Source organism: Pipistrellus kuhlii, unplaced genomic scaffold (genome assembly GCF_014108245.1).
Source record: "Pipistrellus kuhlii isolate mPipKuh1 unplaced genomic scaffold, mPipKuh1.p scaffold_m20_p_6, whole genome shotgun sequence".
Taxonomy (NCBI): domain Eukaryota; kingdom Metazoa; phylum Chordata; class Mammalia; order Chiroptera; family Vespertilionidae; genus Pipistrellus; species Pipistrellus kuhlii.
In genome coordinates this window covers 61,458,233-61,481,230 of record NW_023425562.1, presented here as the reverse complement: position 1 = coordinate 61,481,230, position 22,998 = coordinate 61,458,233, and the positions used below count along the sequence as shown (strand labels likewise).

At 39.7% G+C, this 22,998-nt stretch overlaps 1 protein-coding gene across 4 annotated transcripts in view; it reads right to left on the bottom strand.

Annotated features, from left to right (window-relative positions):
- PLCB1 (phospholipase C beta 1) overlaps positions 1 to 22,998 on the bottom strand; it is a 603,902-nt gene that overhangs the window by 60,470 nt on the left and 520,434 nt on the right. For all 4 annotated transcript variants that reach the window (XM_045574800.1, XM_036419878.2, XM_045574801.1 and 1 more), the window contains 6 exons: positions 20,706 to 20,925; positions 17,832 to 18,012; positions 1,972 to 2,048; positions 1,777 to 1,866; positions 1,278 to 1,335; positions 86 to 172 (listed from right to left, as the gene is read on the bottom strand). In XM_045574800.1, coding sequence (XP_045430756.1) covers positions 86 to 172; positions 1,278 to 1,335; positions 1,777 to 1,866; positions 1,972 to 2,048; positions 17,832 to 18,012; positions 20,706 to 20,925 — 713 coding nt within the window. The remainder of the gene's footprint in view (positions 1 to 85; positions 173 to 1,277; positions 1,336 to 1,776; positions 1,867 to 1,971; positions 2,049 to 17,831; positions 18,013 to 20,705; positions 20,926 to 22,998) is intronic.

The window sequence follows — 22,998 nt, the reverse complement described above, 5'->3', positions numbered from 1 at the left end:
GATACATGAGTGAGGGAGGTCTTATTCTAATGGAATGGAGAGAGATTGAAATTACTGAGTGATGATGCTATTCAGTTCAGTTTACCTTGGGCTTTTCGTCCAGGATCTGCTGACGTATCTCCTTATGTTTCTCTACGAGTTTTTCTTGCCGTTTACTTTGTGCCTCTTCTAACTATAAGAAAGTTACAAAGAAAGTCGTTCTCAGATAAAAGTTCAAGTGAATGTTTTCAGAAAAATATTAAAAATTACATACATTGAATTACTTCATTCCCTGGTCAAGAACTGTCCTTACCGGTGTAGGAGGCTGTTGGTAAGCATTGAAGGCACACAGGAATGAGGGTAGAGTGATCAAATTATACTATCCTTACATTTTTCTCAATATTTGAAAATTTTCATAGTAACATTTTTTTAAAATGTATAATGGCCGCTGGAGCTTGTCATCTTCCCTACCACTGGTCACAACTAAGGATTCCTTGGGGGAATCTCCCATTTACATCATGTTTCCGGGCTCCTGACCTGGAAGTGATTCTTCACCTTTGTCTTTACACAGCCTTTTTGTACACAGGTTGGCAATTAAGCTTGAAGGAACATTGACTAGGGAGCCTGCGCTGTGGAGAGTGGTGAAAAATGCAACAAGGCATCCTATTTCCCTATGGAGGCTCATACTGTGCATGTCAAACCTTCACACATAGTTTGCAAAGGAGAGAGGCATTAGCCCCGTTAAAAAGAACCAACGGGCTCAAACTGGAGTCACTTTTGCTATGCCCCTCTAAGAATGAATATTAACCTAACTGCAGTTTCAGCCTCTCCCAATCGTTCTGGAATTTCAACCTTAGCGATGTCATCTGCCTGATAAAGCCCCCTGCCTTCCCCTGAGCAAAGGCGACCTTGCCTGTAATAACTTCCTTGTCCCACCATCTCTCTGCCTATAAACCTTCTTCTTTGTACAGCTGCTCAGAGGAACTCTCTGTTTACTAACTGGGATGCTGCCTGGTTCATGAACTGTGGGAACCAATTAGACCACATGTGTCAAACACAAGGCCCGCGGGCCAAATCCGTCCCGCCAGGCCTTGCAATGTGGCCCGCACCTCACTGTCATCACTGCACTCCGCTGCGTTTCCATCACAATGACAGTTTATGACTGTTCAGTAAACCATTTGGCCCACGATTTAGGCTGGATTTTAGATTTTGGCCCCTTCTCTGATTGAGTTCGACACCCCTAAATTAGACCTTTAAATCTACTCGATTGAAAGTTTGTTCTTTAACAACCAACATACCCTCTTGATGTTCTGCACCACCTCCTGGATGTATAACCGGATCATCTCTGTCTTTTCCCTAAAAGAAAAGGACAAACAAATCCATTATATTATATGAGCACATCCAACATCAGAAAACAGGAGACTCTTGGTCTCCCCGATGAAAATTTATAGAATTCTCTTTATTCTTATTACTGCTTCCAGGAAGGCACAATGCACCAACTCTGGACAAAGGTCAGGTCTCCCCCAAGGGTAGACTTTGTTTTCACTCAATGCTGGGAAGACTGCCTGATATTATTAGAAGTGAGTATTCAACCTTTTCCTAAGGGGACACCCTTTACTCAGCCTTTATCTTCAAGGCCCTTTTCTGAACTGCTCTCTTGAATTTCCGGTTGAAAACCTTACAGAGAAGATCTTTTGAAAGGCTAATTAGAAGAGGAATTTCACAGATGGGTCTTCATGGTTAAGAATAAAATAATCCCCAGGTAAAAGGTGGGGAAGGAGGGTTCTTTCTCCTTACTCTTCCATCTGGCTCTTGTCTTTGGATTTAGCTTCTGTTATCTTCTCCTGTCTCTTTTTATCCATTTTCTTCTTTAATTCCTTCTTCTCTCTGAAGTAAAAATGGAAATAAAAGAGAAAGAAGGCAAATGAAATGGCAGTTTGTATTGGATACATTTATATACACAAGTCCATTGTAATGAGGATGAAGGCTTACTTCTCACAGATTTCTTTGAGCTTCTTCAACTGATTGTTCTGACATTCTTCAGCAACATCCGTCAATTTTTGGATAAGCTGAGGAAAGAAAATGCCAGTTTGCTATTTTATGTTACCATAAACAATGCACCCTCTCCCTCAAACAATAGTATCTGTCGTTAAAAATCTATCATTGATACTTAACAATAGTTAGAATTATCAAACATTTATGATAGGTAATGAGGACATATTTAAAACCATCTTATTATCTTGGTTTGAATACAGCATTCTTCTTATCTCTTTTAAAATATGTATATTTTTTATTTATTTTAGAGAGGAAGGGGGAGGGAGAGAGTGATAGAAACATCAATGATGAAAGAGAATCATTGATCAGCTGCCTTCTGCACAACCCCCACTGTAGATCAAGCCCAAAACTCAGGCATGTACCTTGACCAGGAATCGAACTGTGACCTCCTGGTTCATAGGTTGATGCTCAACCACTGAGCCATGCAGACCAGGCTTCTTATCTCTTTTTAATTAAACAGGATTCCTTAGGTTACTGTGCTGGTTACTGTAGCTTGACCCAGTCCAAAGACAACAAACATTGAGGACTCAGATTCCAATCCCCACTTTATGTGTGATCTATTAAAAGGATGATTTGGCCAAGAAAAGCTGTTTTCTTGGGTGTAAATGAAATTATGCAAGCTTTTATCTTTTGGAGGTATTGTGAAGCTAGCTTAAAATAAAATGAATATAATATAAATGAGAGTTATAATTAACTGTGAATTATGATTCTAGGTTTCCAGGTATTATTCATTGTTTAATTGCTTCATGGATAATATGAGTTACCCATCTTAGAAATCGATGGTTTTGTCCTTGTGTGGGTGACTTCCAAAGAACATAATAAATTCTCTTCTGTGTTATCACAGAATTTTTAATACATTACCATGAAAGTAATTATTGTATTGCCTTGAATGTATTTTTCTTATCAAACCAAGCTTGGAGAGAACAGCGACTGTGCTTTCATATCCTCAGCCCTGTACACAATTCCTAGCATTCAGTAGTTGCTCAATAAAAGCTTGCCAATTATGTGAACATCATTTTACCTTCCAATCCCTTCTCTGTCTTTATTCCATACTAGAGGCCTGGTGCATGAATTCATGCTCCAGTGGGGTCCCTCAGCCTGGCCTGCATGATCGGAATGAAACCAGCTTTCCAACATCTCCCGAGGGGTCCCTGATTGCAAGAGGGCGCAGGCCAGGCTGAGGAATCCCACCCATGCACCATCGGGCAGGGGAGGGACCAAAGGAGGGTTCCAGGGCATGTCTGGCCCATCTCTCTCAGACCTGATTGGCCAGACCCCAGTAGCAAGCTAACTTACCAGTCAGAGTGTCTGCCCCCTGGTGATCATAGCAACTGGTGGACTGGTCTACTGTCTGCCCCCTGGTGGTCAGTGCCTGCCATAGTGAGCAGTTAAGCAGACTTAGCTATCATTAGCATATTACACTTTGGTTGAATGGATGAACAGATGACTGGACACTTAGCATATTAGGTGCCAAGAACCAATCCTAGCATGTAATAATTACAAGAGTTTTACCAAAAGGTAGGTGAAGCTTGGGGAGCTCAACAGGGTTGAGTCACGTGTAGTTTACCTGTTGGAAACAGCTACAAAGCATCTCCCCCAAACCTGAATAGGATGATTGTTTACTGCCAGACAGCTCAAGGCATTTTATTGCCTCCTATTGGCCAAACACTTGAACAGTTGTAGGCTATTCCCAAAACTGACAATCTCTGTAAACCCTTTGATACTATATCCTTTGAAATGTATATTTCCACCTTGTCTTGGGACAAATTGTGTTTAATAAAAGCACAGGTCCTTGGCCAAGGAGGAAAGTCTTCTAGCTCCTTCAGCTGGAAGCTCCTCTGACCCCCAATGCCCATCAAAAATATCTTTTGTCCATGGACTCCTTCTTAATCATCTATGCACAGCCCTTTCTCCAGAATGCTGAACCCTTTGTAAGGCTGGGAAAAAGAACTCTGGCAATTAGGCTTTTATTATATAGGATGAATACCATAAACAACTTCTGCCATTGCTCAGGCACAGTAGCAACTGGACCCAACCCTTCTTACTGGAGACCAAATAGATTTTGTGGGTTTCCTGCAAAAGGCCCCACAGCTGTTCCCCAGAGCTGGAGTTCACAGATGTAGTGGAGTGAGCTGACCCGTTTTTTGTAAGCTATAGCTACAACAGTGACAAGGCAATATAATCACAATGCCAATTCACTTTCATGGATAATGTATACAAGCTGCGAACAGTTCAAAGAGTTTTAAATGCAGTAACTTATTCAATTATAAAAGTTGACCTATTGGCAAGAAGTTGGTGCTATTATCTTCCTTTTAAATGTGAAAACATGGACCCCAGGTGCTCAAGTGTCTGGTTTAGGGCTAAAGAGGTAGTAATCCATAGAGCTGGGTATAAACCCAGACAATCAGGCTGTAGCCTTCACCACTTTCCCACACCGCCTTTTCATTCTGACAATAGAAATTGTTTTAAATGACCCCTTCTTGTCTAAGAGAATACAAGAAGTCAAGGGAGAAAGTCTCTTATAGGATTACAATAAAAAAAATTCTTAGCTTAACATAAAACATCCATCTGTGAAGTGGATTAAGTCTGAACAATTACTCACTGGGGCTTGGGCCAGCAGAAAACCTATTTGATCATCCAGAAGACACTGTCGGATCATGACTGTCACGATTAAAGATATAGCGAAATATTGCAGTGCTGTGATGTCATTTATCCAGTTGTCTAGATATTAAATTGGTATGCAAAGACTCTGGAAACTTCCTTGAGGATTCCTGTAAAGCTGCTCTTCTAGCTGAGGATGAATACTCAGCACATCTCCTTTCCCAGGGACCTTTCTTGTATCCCATTCTCCCCAAGAAGTTACAGAGCATCATCTAGGGATCCCCAGCCATGGCTACAACATCAGAAAACTTGGGCAACTTCTTAAAAATATAGACATTGGACTCCAAATGTCTTGTAGGATGAAGGAATGTTTTCAAAATGTCCTCTGATGACTTGGACACTTTGCCAGATTTGGGGGGTTTGGGTGCCCCTGTCCACATTCTAGACTGTTGCATAGCTCCCAGCAATGCTTTAGAATTCTGTGGTTTCACACTTCTGTTCCCATGTTGCCATCTCTATCATTCAGTTGACTCCAATGTATTCTATTTTGTTGATTCTGCCAGCACCTGCCCACATTCCCTTCCACCTCTTGCCACAACAACATCGGCGACCAGTCACCACAACCACTGAGCTTGAGATCTCACAGCCCACTACCCACTCAGTTCAGCCTTTTATTTTTATTTGGTTTTAGCCCCCACACAACTGCCAGCACCACACCCCCTCAAGGCTCCATAGCAGACCCTGGGTATCACTTGGCCTTCCTCTTTGCCCCTCCCTCAGATAATTGCACTGCTCTTTGCTCTTCTCAGAACTAGTTCCCACTTCTCTTGCTCCCAGAACACACACCTTTGTCTAACTATTCAATTTAGCCACAATCCAACATTTACCAAGTGCTCACTAAAACCCAGGTACCATCCTAGAAACTGTAAGGCCATGTCCTGGCTTTCTAGATCTTGCTACTCAAACTGTGCTCCATGGACCAGCAGCACTGGAGTTGCCAGTGGTCACATTAGAAATGCAAATTCTCAGGCTCTACCCCAGCTCAACTTGAAATTAAAATATGTATTTTAACAAGATTCCCAGGAAATACTGTGCAAGTTACATGTTGAGAAGTACTGTCTAGATTATTGAGGACAATGGAGATGATTTAGAAGAAGCCCTCTGTTATGGACTGAATGCTGGTGTCTCCCACTCTCACTTTCATATTGAAATCCTAACCTCCAATGTAATGGTATTAGGAGATGGACTTTGGGTGGAAATTAGGTCATGAAGGTGGAGCCCTCATGAATGGGATTAACATTCTTATAAAAGAGACCTTGGAGACCTCCCTAGCCCCTTCAACCATGTGAGCACACTGTGAGGAGAGAGTCATCTATGAACCAGGAAGTGGCTGTCACAAGACACCAAATGTTCAGGTGCCTTAATTTTGGACTTTCAGCCTTCACAACTGTGAGGAATAATTCTTTGTTGTTTAAGCCTCAGTCTATGGTGATTTAACAGCCCAAACTAAGACACCCTTCTTAAGTCCCTCTTCTCTGCCTCAAAAGGTCTTTGGAATTTGACTTTCATTCTTTTCATTACCCCAAAGTGAGCTTCCTCACTTTTGACACAGAGATATGGGGTCGCTGTGAAAACTGAGAGGGAAAACACACATGCAAGCCCAATAGACTACACATCGGTTCTTAGCTTGGTTTCCTTACCATTCCTTCCAAGAGAAAGATTCTTGCCTATATTTTCCATCCTGTCTTTTCCCACCTGTGGCAAGACCTAATACGCCATTTCATTTTCTCCTCTCAACCTCTCAACCAGACACATTCCCTTTGCATTATTTCCCCTCATTCTCCCAGAACCCTGAAATTTTGTTCCACATCTGAACTTCCTTTCATTTCTAGCCCTAAAACAGAAGAGTAATTTCTGCTTCCAAAGCTTCAATACTCCACCCCATGCTCTTCAATCCCACCATTTCACTCCAGCCTCTAGAACTCACCTGGTTTTGCTTGAAAATGACAAAAACTTCTCCTTTACTAACTTATTGGCCCTTTCTTGGGACTTAGTCTAACATGAGTTTCACCGATTACAAACAAGAGAATTCTGACCAAAAACAGAAATAAAAAATTTCACTACTTAACCCCCAAATCAAGTGGAAGAACCCTTGAGTTTTGAATTCAGAGTTTCTATTGCATGAAATGTGAAAATGGAATGCAGAAGAGTAATTTTTCATACAACAGCTAAAATGTTTTTAACTAACTTAGGAGTACTCTCACTTTTGCTGTATTTATTAACAGACAGGCTCTACTCAAAGAATCTGTCAATCATGTGTTAGTCAAAAAGCTCACTGAAGATAGAAAAGAAGAAAAATTAGTTTAAAATTCCTAGGAAAACAAGAGTGTACATGGTAAACTGAAATGCAGTAAACAACATCTAATTTTAACTTGTAATACAATTTTTTTTTCCTGGCCCAAAGAAGTAGACACATTTCAGCAATTTTGCTTGTTTATTTACCACTCATAACAACTCTCCTAAATGTTCCAAACCATTTAAGGAATGAAAAAGAAAATCCACAGGGAAATATAATTTTATGTTTGTTCTCCAGTCCATGCTGAATTTCACTTGGTTTGGTCATTTGAGGGTGAGAGAATGGTTTCAACAGAGGAAAAGTAATTACTTGACTAGCTCAAATGGGATAAAAGAACTGTGGACAGAAACTGGAATCTTTGAAGTCTCTCTTAAGAAGGATAATTTTGGAAAATGGGCAAAAAGTCAAGTATTGAATGTCCACACTTCAGATACAATTCAATCTTCCTGTTCTGCTACTCTCTAGAGAAGCTATCTCCTTTTTTTCCTGGTCAAAACACCCATTCTGAATTTTCACTATAATTATTTGTTTTTCTTCTACAAAAAATTTATGATTCTTCTAAACTAAATAATGATTTATAAATTAATGCATTACTGACAATTTAAAAACAAAGTGGATGTTTATACGGGGGTGTATCCTGGCCATTCAAATTGAGAACTATCCATTCATTTATAAACCAGTGTTTACTGAGCAGAGATAGACACTGGGCTAGGTTGGATGATCCAACTTTGAACCCACAGACAGTCCCTGTCCATGTGGAGCTGTCATTCTCTCTTCTCTTTTCAGGAGGAAGAGAAATTCTTAGATCAAAAGGGCAATTATCTTGATCATTCTCTGAGCTATTCTTTCATACTTAAGTTTTAATCTAAATGTTTCAAAGATCCTTGAATTTTCTTATTCTTGCTGTGCAAAGAAATAAAGTAAAAATCTAAGATTCCTAGTCAATGTCAATAAATTGGCTCATAAGTGTATAACATTTAAAATTACTTTTCACATTTCAATTTACCAAGGTAAATGTCAACTTCTTTAGTTTCTGGGAAATATAAATGGATCAATGTAACATACTCCACTGAATGATATTTTTGGTATTCTTTTATGAGGCTATCAACTGGAAATATCTTCAAATGTTTTTTAAAAATCAAGAAATTTGATTAAAAAAAAAGAGTCTGGTTGTTTCATCTCATTTTATTTGCTTAGATGATGCTTAGATTTTGCCATCTCAATTCTCTGAATTTCTTTATCAGTAAAATATAACATCTAAATTATCACTAAAATTCCTTTAATAGGTTGTAACATTATACTATCCTATGGCTACAAATGTTTTTAGAATTCAATAATGGTTTAAGAGATCCTAAAAATGATTTAAAAATAAGTATTTATGGCCATGAGATATTTATTTTATTGATAAAGGCAACTTTTATGATAAAATAATTTTTACTGAAAATAATTCTTACATATTTTTAAGTAAAAATTTAGAATAGAACAAAGTTTATCCTTTATAAATCTAAACTAGAGGCCCAGTGCATGAATACAAGCACAGGGGGTGGTGTGTCCCTCAGCCCAGCCTGCACCCTCTCCAATCTGGGATCCTTTAAAGGGATATTTAATTGCCTGTTTAGATGGGGTCTAAGTGGGCAGTCAAACATCCCTCTCACAATCCAGGACTGCTGGCTCCCAACCGCTCACCTGCCTGCCTGCCTGATTGCCCCTAACCACTCCCTGCCAACTTGATCAACACCTAAATGCTCCCTTGCAGGCCTGATTGCCCCCAAATGCCCTCCCCTGCAGGCCTGGTAGCCCCTAACTATCCTCCCCTGCAGGCCTGGTCACCTCCAATTGCCCTCCCCTGCTGGCCTGGCACTCCTAACTGCCCTCCCTTGCCAGCCTGACTGCCTCTAATTGCCTTCCTCTGAAGGCCTGGTCCCACCCTAACTGTCCTCCCCTGTAGCCTGATCACCCCTAACTACCCTCCCCTGCTGGCCTGGTTGCCCTTGCTGGTCTAGTCAATCCCAACTGCCCTTTCCTGCTGACCCAGTCAACCCTCCCTGCCCTCCCTTGAAGGCCTAATCCCTCTCAACTGCCCTCCCCTGCTGGCTTGATCATCTACAACTGCCCTCCCCTGCCAGCCATCTTGTGGCGCCCATCTTGTGTCCACATGGGGCAATCATCTTTGACCACATGGGGGCGTGCATTTTGTGTGTTGGGGTGATGGTCAATTTGCATATTACTCTTTTATTAGATAGAATACTAATGAAGGTACTTGCAAGAGTTATTGAAAATAACTGAATAAGTTATTTTCAATAACAATTGAAAAGTTGGTGTGTTGTTACAGATGATGCAATTATGGCTTTATTATTTAAAAAAATATTTTTATTGATTCTTTTTTTGAGAAAGACAAAGGGAAAGGGAGTGAGAGAGAAACATTGATGTGAGAACAAAATATCAATCAGCTGCCTTTTGCACCCCCCTAAAGGGAATCGAGCCTGCAACCCAGGCATGTACCCTGACCAGGAATAGAACTGGCAACCTCTCTGTGCATGGGGATAATGCCCAAACAACTAAGCCACACTAGCTCGGGTGCAATTATAGATTTCTTAATTAAAATAAAAGAAAATGAGAAAATGTTTGCATCTGATCAAGCCCCTGAGATTGTTATATCTCATTAAATCAATTGAAGAAAACCTGAGCCACTAAAATTTTAGGATAAGCCTTCAGAATTCTAAAAGATGCCAAGGCCACTTAATTGAGAATGAATAAAATAGTAATTATTACCCACCAGTCAGATGGGAAAGTAACAACAGTATTCAAACTGGAGGTTTTCAAATAATTATGATAGGAGACATAGCTAAAAGAGACATGATTTATCCTGTGGCTTATGACTAAAATAGCAATAAATCATGCGTTTAATATTTCAACAATCCATTTGGAAGCTAGACCCAGAAGAGCTGCCCATGAAGACAAATGCCACAGCATGCCAGCTATTTTTTCCTTAATGGAAAATATATCATTTCAGCACCCTCCACCTGCCAGATGGGATGCAATGAGGGCTGTAGTTCTAGAGGGCACAAACTAAATTATCTGACTTGTGAATTCTATTTTGGAATTTTCCTTTCAGCAGAATCTCTTCTGTTCCCTAAGCTTCTGTAAGTCGACACAAGCCAAAGCTATTATTTCCTTTGTCTTTGGGGATGGTTCTGTTTACTGACCTTTCCCCCCTTAATCTCACCTAAATAGTCAACAATTAGCACATAAAAATATATTAAGATTTATATTGTGCACACCCACAAGAGAAAAACCCAAGTTGAAATGTTTATTGCTTTATCCCTAATTATTATGTTGTAAGGTCTGAGATCTAGATGATTTCTGGGTTCAATGATTTAAGTAAAATTAGCATTACAGTCAGGGGGAAACTTTACAAGCATTGTTGTATAGACTTTTTATTTTACAAATGAGAGTGCAGGCACCTAAGTGAACTGTTTTAGTTAAAGTTACATAATGAAAAATGTAAGTTATGTCTGCTCACTCTAATTCCTGTGCCAAGTGTCCTTTGGTAAGGAATAATTATCCTGTTCTAGGCCCTGAATTGTTTCCATGGACGGTTTTATTGAATCTAATTTCCAATGCTCTCTGTATCTACCAGTATGTTCTTTGCAGGTCCACTAAATGAGAGATTTACCTATCTCTTAGATCTGGGCAAGTCCTATGACTTGTTCTGTCAAGAAAGGAAGAAGAAACAAGACCTCTTTAGAAACCTTGCTCTCTTCCACTGGTTCTCAGATGGAAGCCTTCCTGTGGGATGATGAAAGATGTGGATCAGTCATCTGTGCTGACCCAGCTGGTGGTCAGCCAACCTCCAGAAGTAGAGCCCCTCAGTGACTGGCAGCTGAACCAAAGGCACATAAGTGAGCTCATCCAAGACCAGAAGAACCATCCAGTTGAGTTAAACTTCAATTGCAACACAGAATCAAGAGCTTCAGGGGCAGGGGACCTTTTTTCCTACCAAGGGCCATTTGCATATTTATAACATCATTTCTGGGCCACGCAAACATTTATCAACTTAAAAATTAGCCTGCTATATTTGGTCAAACATTTAATTACCTCACCCCTAATGCCGTGGCAGTGCCAGCATACATGATTTTGCAGGCCTTATATGGCCCTTGAGCTGGATGTTCCACGCCCCTGAAAATGGCAACTGTTTTAAGCGAATAAATTTTAAGGTGTTTCTTATGCAACTATAGTGACTGATAAAGGAGGGCATAAAGTAGGTTTCAGTCCACAAATTGTACTCTTATCCACTGTAAGCCCCTTGGCAGGAACACATTTAGGGCACAGAATCCCTTCATCAGTCATCAGTATGAGGACCAGAGTAGACCTTCAATAATTTTAAATGGGTGAGTGAATTATATAAGCATACTTTATACTTTATAACTTTCCCACTTTCCTAAAATAATAAATGAAAATATACAGTATGAGCTATGTGGGTAAAAACAGAAGACAATCCAAAGAAAAATAGGCAATGGATTTGAATAGGCAGTTTGTGGGAGAAAGGAAGACAAATGGCCAATAAATACACACAAATATGCTTATTTTTGCTCATAATTAAAGCAACATGATTTAAAATTTAATAAAATTTATAACCATATATTTATCATTTTAAACTATATATGTACTAGCTGTATATTATATATATAACATAAGAAATATGTGAATGTTATATATAACATAATGTAATATATAATATTTTTAACAGCATATATGAAATACTAGAGGCCTGGTGTGCAAAACTTCTTGCCTTTTCTTACAGTCTGGGAGCCCTTAGGGGATGTCCCACTGATGGCTTAGGCCCACTCCCCATCAGGGGAAGACTCTGCTCCCATCACCCTGGGCCCTTCTCAGTCCTCGCAGATGCTGCAGCTTTGTCTGGAAGGACTTCCAGAAGACACCTGGTCTATCCAATCTAATTAGCATAATACCCTTTCATTAGTATAGATTAGTTCAAATAAATATATATGTAATATACACTGAGTGGCCAGATTATTATGATCTCTGAACGCATAATAATCTGGCCACTCAGTGCAGACTGAGCATAGAGTTGGGATTTTAAAATAAGGCTTTCCCAGGTATAAGAACTGCATTGTGGGTAGTTAAAAAAAGCAGAGAACTTACTAGCCAGAGGCTGGGGGCCACTATCACCTGGTCCTTTGACATATCCAGATTTGCAAGCTTTTTATAAGTACACTGAGTGGCCAGATTATTATGAGTTCAGAGATCATAATAATCTGGCCACTCAGTGTATGTATATATGTAAATATATATGTATTGTAAGTAAATATACACAGCTAGAAATATATACACACACACACACACACACACACACAGACACACTTGTATGTATAGGGGTGGACAGAAGTAGGTTTGGAGTAGTTTATATGAAAAACAATACAGCAATTAATAAATAATACAAGTATAAACTATGTTTTATGTACTGACAACTGTAAACCTACTTTTACTCACCCCTATATGTATATATGTATGCAAGTATGTGTATATATATATATATGCTTATTTTTTCTCATAATTAAAGGAATGCAATTGAAGATTAATATAATTTCTAACTATATATAAATACCATTTCTAACTATTTATATTTATAAATATATGTGTATATAAACATACATGTATACATACATATATGTGTATGTGTGTAAATCTACACTACCGATATGTATATATCTACATACATATATACATATATGTATGCATATACACACATGTGTGTAAATTCATATACACAGACATGAAAAGAAAAATAGCAACTCATTAGGGTTACCCAATGATGATCAGGAAAACTGACACATAAGAATACATTTTGACAATTATTTCATTTCTTATTTCATTAATAAAGTCTTTTATTGTTTTGCCATTTCCTCCTTGGCAGAGAATATAAAGTTTTTGGGGAAATTGTATTGTTATTTCTCAAGACAAATGACCTTATGTTCAAGTCAGACTGTTTTAGAAAGACAGAAAACACTAGCACAAAGGCAGTGGCGATACTTCCTGACAAGCAGTTTCTCCTGGGGCATAGACTTCAGCTGGGCAACAACAGAGGGAAGATAATTCAAGATTGACTCCCAGGAAGGAAGCAACAGCAAGTGGTGCTGATAGAAACCATTAAAGGAAGAGGATGAGCCCCCTCAGGCCATAGCAGGATGTCAGAAAATGCAGCACACATTTATGTTTGAACCCAAGAGCTCTTCCAGTGGTCGGCAAACTCATTAGTCAACATAGCCAAATATCAACAGTACAACTATTGAAATTTCTTTTGAGAGTAAAATTTTTAAACTTCTTCTAACGCCACTTCTTCAAAATAGACTAGCCCAGACCGTGATATTTTGTGGAAGAGCCACACTCAGGGGGGTCAAAGAGCTGCATGTGGCTTGTGAGCCGCAGTTTGCCCACTAAGGTCTTAGACAATCCTTGTACTGGCGGGGGGTAAGGGGAGAGGCTTACACTTAAAACAATGTTTTCTGTACATTATCTCATTATTCCTTCTTACAGTTTAATGAAGTGAGGATTATTTTTATCTTCAATAGACAAATGAGGAAGTACAGCTACCCAATGAGGAGCATTGGCCAGAAATGATGAGATTTGAGACTAGACCTGTACTCATCACTACTCCCATCCTGATGGGCCATCTATTCCCAGCTGATCAGTATCGACCCAGAGCTTTCACTACCCAGAGCCTTCACTGTGAAACTCCGGGACTGGCAGGGTCCGGGGGAACTCAGGTGGATGGGCACTAGTGTGGGTTTGGAGCCACAAATGAGTGCTACTGGGACAGGTGGGATGTATAAGAATATGGACCATTAAGGTCGAAGTGAAGGAAGGAAGACATGAATGCGATTAGAACATGTGGGAGACTTAAAATACAACAGAGGAGATAAGGTGAGATACAAAGCAAAACAAAACAAGCCTCTGCACAGAATAGTGTGATGACTGAGGAAGAGAGGAAATATTAGTTTAAAGCCACCGAGAAGGAAGAAATGAGAAAACAAAATGCCAGGACAAGCACTGCTGAGACAGAGGAATGGCCCATGGATCTCTCCACAAAATCCCCTCTCACTATGCTGAGGTGTCAAGCCTTGAATTCTGATGCTGTGGCTGATTATTGAGAGTGATGGAGAAATCCTCAGGGCGATCCCCTATGAATTTCCTGCACTTAGCACAGTCACTTCAAAATTAAAATCTAACCCTAACTGAATGGGCAAAACTCAGGGTCAACCTTCGGCAGCTGATGATGCCGGAAATCACAGGAGCAATTTCCATAGGATCTGCGACTTGGGCACCAATAGATACTCATCCAGCTCAATGATCAGCTGTCAGTAGATAGCAGTTCAATTTCCCATTTCAACTAAAAGGAATTTTAGGCTCATTCTAGTCTTACTGAGCAAAGGTAAGGGTAGATAGCTCTAAAACTGTGCTTCTTCAACTGGAATGTGTAACAGGTCACGGCATTCCTTTAAAAATGCAAATTGTGATTTAGTAGATGGGGCCAGGTGAGTGGAGGCTTCACCTGAAGTAACCAGACTGCATTACTCTTTGGATATAGAACTTTAAAGATGAAGATCCTTATGTGGGCATGTATAAAAAAAGAAAATCCTTTGAAGATGTAGTCTATGTCACGTGGTGTGCATTTTACACCTCCCTGATAATATGAACAATTCCTTAAAATAGTCCCCTGACGTTTTCAGTGTATACAGTTAGACATAAAGTTCTGAAAATGTATTTTTATATCAATTTGTTGAGGTCTTTATTATCTCATTGATTCACCTGGTAAAATAACTGTTTGTAATATATGTTCTCTCCGTGTATCTTCATTTTTATCTCCAGTGTCTACCAGAGCATTTTGTAAACATTTACTTTTTTATGATTATTTAGCAGGTAGCTTACTGATGCCTTGATTTCTTTCTAGATCCTTGAACTGTGGGTGCTGGCATTTGAAAATCCTTAACAAAGATACATGTGTATTTAATTCCCAAAGCAATTTTGGAAGATAAAATATCTTGTTTTAATTTTTCTCATCACCCAAATACTCCTTTTTACCTGGGGCTTACTGACTTTTTAATTACACTTCCATTTGTCTAATTTAGCCTAAAAGGCCTGTTCATAATTCAGAACCACAACCACTGATAGAACTGACAGTTCTGTATGCCTTTCACTAAAAGCTTCCCAGCAGAAATGGAGTTGACTGAAGGTTCTGATACACACATTAGCTAAAAGGCATGAAATGTATATTGTGGATGCTCCCTAATAGCTCTAAAATAAACTTTGGTTCTAAATCCACGGTCTTTGGACTTAGCCCTCTTAGTAAAGGCCTATATGTGTGTGTCCAAAGCCCCACAGTGTTTGGGGCTTTATCTGAGATCCAAATCCACAATTTAAAAACCATTGAATGTACACTTTAAATGAGTGAACTGAATGGTACGGGAAATACATCTGTTAAATTTAAAAGAGAGCCCTGGCCAGTATGGCTCAGTTGGTTGGGTGTCATCCTATGCATTGAAAGGTTTCCAGTTTGATTTCCGATCAGGGCACATGCCCAGGTTGCAGTTCAATCCCCTGAATGGAGCATGCAGGAGGCATCAATCAATGTTTTATTCTTACATCAATATTTCTCTCTCTCCCACTCTCTGTTCCTCTCTCTCTAAAAATAAAATATAAAATATATTTTTAAAAGGAGAAAAAAAGAGAGAGTGGCACAGTACCCAATCATCCTAATGAAGGAGTTGGCTGTGTACTCACAGTCGATGCAGTTGATGTGAGCTCATTATTATAATGTTGGCTTGACATCCGAATTAGTGGAAGTACCTGCACTATGGTTTTAAAGCAGAAGTTCTAGAATCAGAAGATCAAGGTTCAAATCCCAACTGCACTAGCTGTGAAACCTTGGGAAAGTCACTACATTTCTCTGTGAGATTTTTAATCTGATAAATAGGCTTACAACAGTACCCAAATCCAGTGGTTATAATGAAGGTTAAATTGGGCAGTTCCTGAAATGGCTTAGCACAGTGCATAGCCCCATGATGGGTGCTCAATACATAGTAATTATGTCATTACTATTTTCTGCAGTACTAGGGATGGTGCACTGGAGAAAGCAGATTGGTAGTGTTTGCCGTGGGTCCCAAAGCCATTATCTCTAGTTAAACTTCACCTTGACTTTCTCGGGTTCTGTCCCAGGCAATCCCTTCCCTACACCAAACATGACTGCTGCACCATGGTTTTTTCACTGTTCATGTCTTATTTTAACAGTTCACAAACAAGGTGGCCCATCAAAATCATGTGGAGTTCATAAAAGATAAATCCCAAGGCTCCCATGTAGGGGTGGGGAGTTGTGTTTCCAAGTGTGGTCCCCGGACCCGGAGGGTCAGCATCAGACGCCTTAGGAGAGGCCTGTGGAATTGGGAATGCAGGCTGGGACCCAGCAATCTGCTCTAACAAGCTCTCCGGGTAATTCTGATGCAGGCTGAAGTTGACAATAATTGACCAAGTGGAATCTGATTTTGATAAACTCCTGAGATTTAGACAGACGCTCTGACATATTGCCATTGGCAATCAGTAATCGAACAACAGAATTGCACTGTTTATCCTGGCTATGCCGCCCACGGATTGCTAATCTGTCAGCAGAAACTGCTTTAGAACTCTCTTAACATGAACTCACCTTCAACAAAGAAATGGTCAGGTCATACAAACACCTCTCAGAACCCATTTCCTTTGGGGACACTAATTTATATGAAGCTAGTTCATTTGTTTTGTTTTGGGCACAAGCTTGTATTCAAGGCTACTTTATTGAATGATTCATTTAATTTACCTATGATCGAATATTAACCATGTCCCTACTATGTGTCAAGGCACCAACAACAATGAAGGAAATGCCAGAAACATTTTGGAAGATAAAACTGGTCATTAACAGAGATGATGGCATTTTATTTCATTGGGAGCCTGAGCAATTGGGTAGACAGCACTCCATGCTTACCACTTAGATACTGACTTTTCTAAATGTAGGAGAATAGTAGGCTGTATAATTGTTTTTAGTTCTTAAGAAGCCAAGAGGTACAAAAAAAGTGAATATTTATTATCAGCATGGTCTTAATTTTTTAAAATATATATTTTATTGATTTCAGAGAGGAAGGGAGAGGGCAAGAGAGAGATAAAAACATCAATGACGAGAGAGAATCATTGATTGGCTGCCTTCTGCACACCCCCTCCTGGGGATCAAGGCCACAACCCAGGCATGTTGGCCGGAATCAAACCTGAGACCCTTCAGTCTGCAGGCCGACACTCTATCCATTGAGCCAAACCTGCTAGGGCTGGTCTTAATCTTTTTAAATTGTTTTTCAGTTCCTTGTGAGATTTCAAAGCTCTCAAAAGACTATTATAACTCCATACAAGTCAGTGAAAATAAAAGCAATAAAACATAGCCTCATTCGGGAACAGAGAGGAGCTTTGTAAAGATGTGGAAGAGGGGACTTATAAATTATTAGTGTGGTAAACACTACACATGTCCAGTTCTAAGAAATGATGATTTCTTAGAACTGGACAAAAAACCTATGTGCTGGGTTTTTATTGTGTTTGTATGTTAATCATATGTCATAATATGGGTCTGAAAAACACATCTTACCTCTCTCTAGAACCTGGCATCAAAATAATATTATTGGAGGAGGGAGCAGGCAGCAGGAGGCACCAGCCACATCTGCTGCAGTCTAACTTTAAGTTATCCAAAGTTTTCTGTTGAAAATAGGGTTCCGGCCACACAAACATAACCCACATTTCTTGGGCTTACCAGTTTAATATGTTCTCGCTTCTGGTATTTTTCACTATAATACTGTTCTTGTCGAAGATTAAGCAGTTGCTGCTGTTGCTTGTCCTTCAAGTCGATTAACTTCTGGGTCATTTCGGCATCCAGGGCAGCCAGATCTTGCTCAATGGTTGATGAGCCGTGGTCAGGGCTGCTGGGTTCCGATCTGCAGAGACACAGAGCTTAACTCACAAAACAAGCAGGTCACAGTACAGTGGAGGGTAGGTGGTGCACCAGTGTTCCTCCTAGAGAGAGCATTGTGTTTGGAAATAAATATTTCGATAACCCACCTCCAGGACAGGCTGAACTGCCGAGGACAAGACATTTGTGACCACTCGATATGTGCTAGGCACTTTCTACTTTCACAACAATGCAGAGGAGAATGAGTATCTTCAGTTAATATCTGAGGAAGCCAAGGCTCGCTGAGACACTGCCTCAGGATATTGTGAGGGGAGGATACTACAATGCTCCTTACCTGAGGCCAGGCACCTGGGGAAAAGCAAGGTCTTGAGTACAGCAAAGAACCCTGGCTGGTTGCTCAGTGGTTAGAGCATTGGCCCTTAGACCATAGGATCATTGGTTTGATTTCAGGTCAAGGGCATGTACTTAGTTGCAGGTTCTATCCCTCGCCTCAGTTGGGGAAGCAACCAATCATTGTGTCATTCTTACATCAATGTGTTTTTTTTTTTTTTTTTTTCTCCCCCCTCTCTTTCCCCCTCCTTTCTCCCTTTTACTCTCTCTGAATATCAATATTAAAAAAAAAAATCCTCAGGTGAGGATTATTAAAAAACAACAACAAACAATTACAGTACAGAATCATGCATGCCAGTGTCTGGACAGAAACTATCCATATATGATCTTATGTCTTATGGACACATATGTGGAAAGCTAAGTTGAGAGGATGGATATGTGAATAAAAACAAAAAAAGTCTAACGAACATTCCACCCATTTATTGCTGAGTTATTCTCAGGAGTTTAAGGTGTATGAAGGAGGTTGGGAGGTGGCAGACATGATCAGGCCTCAGTGGCTTTGCCTTTTGAAAGGAGGCTTCTCCTGATGTGTCTTTTGATGCTTCATGCTTAGGGACTTCCATCTGTGTGTTGAGGGGAAGTATTAAAAAATAACCAAGGGAACAATGTTTCTGCATCTTTTGTAAAAACAGAGTTGAAAATATCCCCCGTTGCCTAATGTAGCCTGTTTAAGATCCATGAGATGAATTCTTCTGTAATTTAATACCAGGAAAATGTTTCTCTCTTTTGGAAAAGCAAGCAAGTTTCCTTTCATCAGATGAGGAGAACTGTCTAACCCATATCTCCTTTTCTTGGAAGCTAAGGGCTATATTCAGTGTTCTAGGACAGAAATTGCATTAAATGGTTGGTGCTATCCAGTGGAAATTCAACATGAGCCTCAGTTATTTTTTTTCGCATATGTGATCTAAAACTTTTAGTAGCTACCTTAACGAGTAAAAAGGAATGAGTGAAATTTATTTTAATAATATATTTTATATAACCTAAACACATCCCAAATATTATCACTTCAACATGCAATTAAAATAAAATCAATGTAGGTCCATATAAAAATGACTTATTTCATATTCTTTTTTTTTAATAAAGTCTTTGAAGTCTTGTATTTATATTATACTTAGAGCACATTTCAAATTCTATGAGCCACTTGTGGCTGAGGAATCCTGTGTTGGACAGCAGGCCTAAGAAACTGATAACCACTCAGTCTGTGTGTTGTATGTGTGTACGTTGCTTTTCGTTCTCTGCTTTTGGTAAGATTTTTACGCACATCTTCTGTAAATAACTTCAACACTCTATTGGAAGTTTGCAGGATAAGACATAAGGAAATGAATATGTGAATAAATAAATGACTACATACATATCACTAAAATAGAAATTTAGAGAAGTTTTAGGCCAAGCTTTACTGGAACTGTTTATGTAAATTCAGATAAATGTTCATGCCTATAGCTTTCAGCTGCTTCCTTGAAGAAGTGACAAAAGTTCACTCAGATGGCTTCTGAGGCAGTTCCAGTTCTAAGAAATAAAGGTTTTGCTGCTTTTTAAGACCCTAGTACTGGGTTCTGATTGTGCTTTTAAGTTAATCGCATGTTAAATCTTGTTTTCACAATATGGATCTGAAAAAAGGCACCTTACCTCTCTCTATAACCTGGCATCAAGGTAAGATTACTCAGTAAAGAAGTGGAAGGGAGGATGTAGTAGAGCCCTCCAACTCTCACCGACAGGTAGCTTACCTGCTCACATAGTTCCCACATCAGTTACTGTGTGAGAGAATTATGTAGGTCATGTTACTGCTGTGTCTTCCAAGCATACTGTTGGTGTTCAATAAACACTGGTTGAATAAATGTGCGAGAGATGCCTCTCCATCCCAAATCTGGGTACCTGGAGCCATGGGAACTCCTACATCCGAACACTAGGGTTACCTTTGCAGGGCTTTGTGGGTTAACAATCGGGCAGCAAAGGATAGGTGAGACTTCTTTCTCTATGACAAACTGTCTCTTCAACTAGGGTATAGGTACATGGAAAAATTTCATACCTACTGGTTGGCCTCTGTATTATGGAAAGTCAGCCAGTTGATATTGGGCTCATAGGCTAGGACTCATGGATAGGATTCCCTGCATATCTATTCTCAGAAATTTGGTCAAACAAAGAAATTCAGTCCACAGGCAAAACTGAGCTGAGGTGACAGGAAAGCTCCATAATGGAGGGAATGGGGTGGCTTTCCTTCTTGCAGTGGTCAAGGTGCAAAATACGATACAAAACATGAGGAAAAAAAAAAATCCATGTAAATGTCTCTCTTCCTCATGCCATCAAACAAATCATGCTCATTCAACTTACTTTTTCTTACTATCCTTTCTGGCTGTCTTCTCCAAAGCCGCTCTCCTTCTTAAGTAGTCATTCTGAATCTCATTGTATTTTGTAGTGTGCTCCTTGATAAGGTCAGTGGTTTTCTTGTGGTGTCTCTTAACCAGCTCTTTCATTTCTTTGTAGTGCTTCTTCTGAAGCTTGACAAACGACTTCTGTTGCTTTAGCTCTTCAATGGTCTGCGCTTCCACTTCTGCAACAAAGGAGCAGAAAAGCTAACAGACATGGAAGGACTGAAAAGACAGACATAGAGAGGACTAGCAACCTCTTTACTGAGCAATGTGTGTCTGATCCTAGCCCACCTGAGCTTAAGAGCAGAGCTTATCTGGGTTTCAGGGTGGCTCCATCACTTGCTAACTTTGTGACAATGTTACCGAATTTCTCAGACTCTATTCACTTGCAACGTTTTTTTTTTGTTTTTTTTTTTTTAAGTTTGGGCTCCCTAGAAACAGAGCTCAAGAGAAGCAATTCCGTGCATGTGATTCCCTGAGGGAGGCTCTCAGGAGTGGGGGAATGAGGGCGGCAGATAGGGAAGGGGAAGCAGTTAAACTTGCTAAGCTGGAGTCTGGCTCCTGCCTGATCCAACTGGGCCCTCAGGAGTGTGAATTGTACCATAGTGTCCGACTCACCTTGAGGCAAGAGGGTCAGCATTTGCATATTTGGGATAGTCCATAGGGAGGCGGGGGTGGGGGGGGCAGAACCTACTAGAGAGGAAGCTTCCGTTTGGCTGAGGGCAATTTTCAAGAGCAAGGAAAACTCCGAGCTGCTGTCAGCCATCGCTTCCTGCAGCTTGAGGATGGGTCCACAGGAGGGTAAAGGGGATCTGTGTGGGACACCGATAGCATCCACCGTAGAGATCACAATGCTTCCCTACTTTTTAGGAACATTGTGCTGGTGAAATAAAAGAATTGCTGCAAAATGTTTAGCACAGTTCCTGGCAGTGTGCCTGTAGACGCTTCACTAATGATTGTTCGGGTTCTTCTGCACCATCTCTAAGGGGCATTGTTCACAGTATAGACATAGTAGGCTTGTACATGTATCAGCGTTCTGATATAAAGCAATAAAGTGAAGAAAAATCCCTTAATGTGATTTTCCCAATGGCACCATAAGTGACAGTAGCACCTTACATTGCTACGTATTTTATTCAATGCTGGGAATAAATTTAATGCGAAAGAGCTTGACCTTAAGACATTCTGTATTTTATTGACTTATTTGGTCAACTCTGGAAAATGCATTTAAAAATAAATACGTTCACATTTCTGAAACTGAGATGAATTTTGTTGTCCATGGAGTATACAACAGTGGGTGCCTTGAGGTTGACAGTGTCCTAACGGCAATGAATCACCATATATTTGGACCTAGATCAGGTCATAGTTCACATGTTTCCATGCTTTGATTTTGAACTCTCTGCTTCCAAGAGCGGAAGAAAAAAATGTTATCATAAATATTTAGAACTGTCAAGAGAGTCAGAAATAGTATACCTATGCCATGAATAACAACAGACCTGAATAGAAGATAAGATAGCTAGTGAATTAATGTTGAAATCAGAATACAAATTGATGTTCCTAAAACTTGAGGTCTTTAAGCAATTGAAATATGCTTCCCTTTCTTATAATGTGTCTAGTCTTCTGACATTTGATTCCGTTTGGATAAAAAGGCCAACGAGAAAATCAGATACATTTATTTAATGGTTTCTCTCAGGCCCAAATAGACTCATTATGATTGCATAGTAACTTATTATATTAATAATTTAAAATCCCAAGGAATTGCTGCATTTTTTTTTTGTTAAAGATTCAATCCCACTTCTTTAAGAACAGTGTGCAGCAGATCAGCTATGGCAAGTACCAACAGGGTTCAAGATGTTCCAACCTGTGTTTAAAAAATTCCAGAGAAAATTCTTAAAAAAAAAAAAAAAAAAAAAATGTCTGTGTCTGAAAAGCTATTATTTGAATATGCTCTTAAGCATACAGATAATGTTCATTTATATAAAGAGTCAAATATCACTCATAAACAACCTACCCAGAGATAATCACTGTTACTTTATTATACAGACCTTTGGCCTATCTTCTATGCATTTATTTTAATTAATTTATTTATTTTTAAATATATTTTATTGGTTTTTCACAGAGGAAGAGAGAAGGATAGACAGTTAGAGACATCGATGAGAGAGAATCATCGATCAGCTGCCTCTTGCACACCCCCTACTGGGGATGTGCCCGCAACCAAGGTACATGCCCTTGGCTAGAATCGAACCTGGGACCTTTCA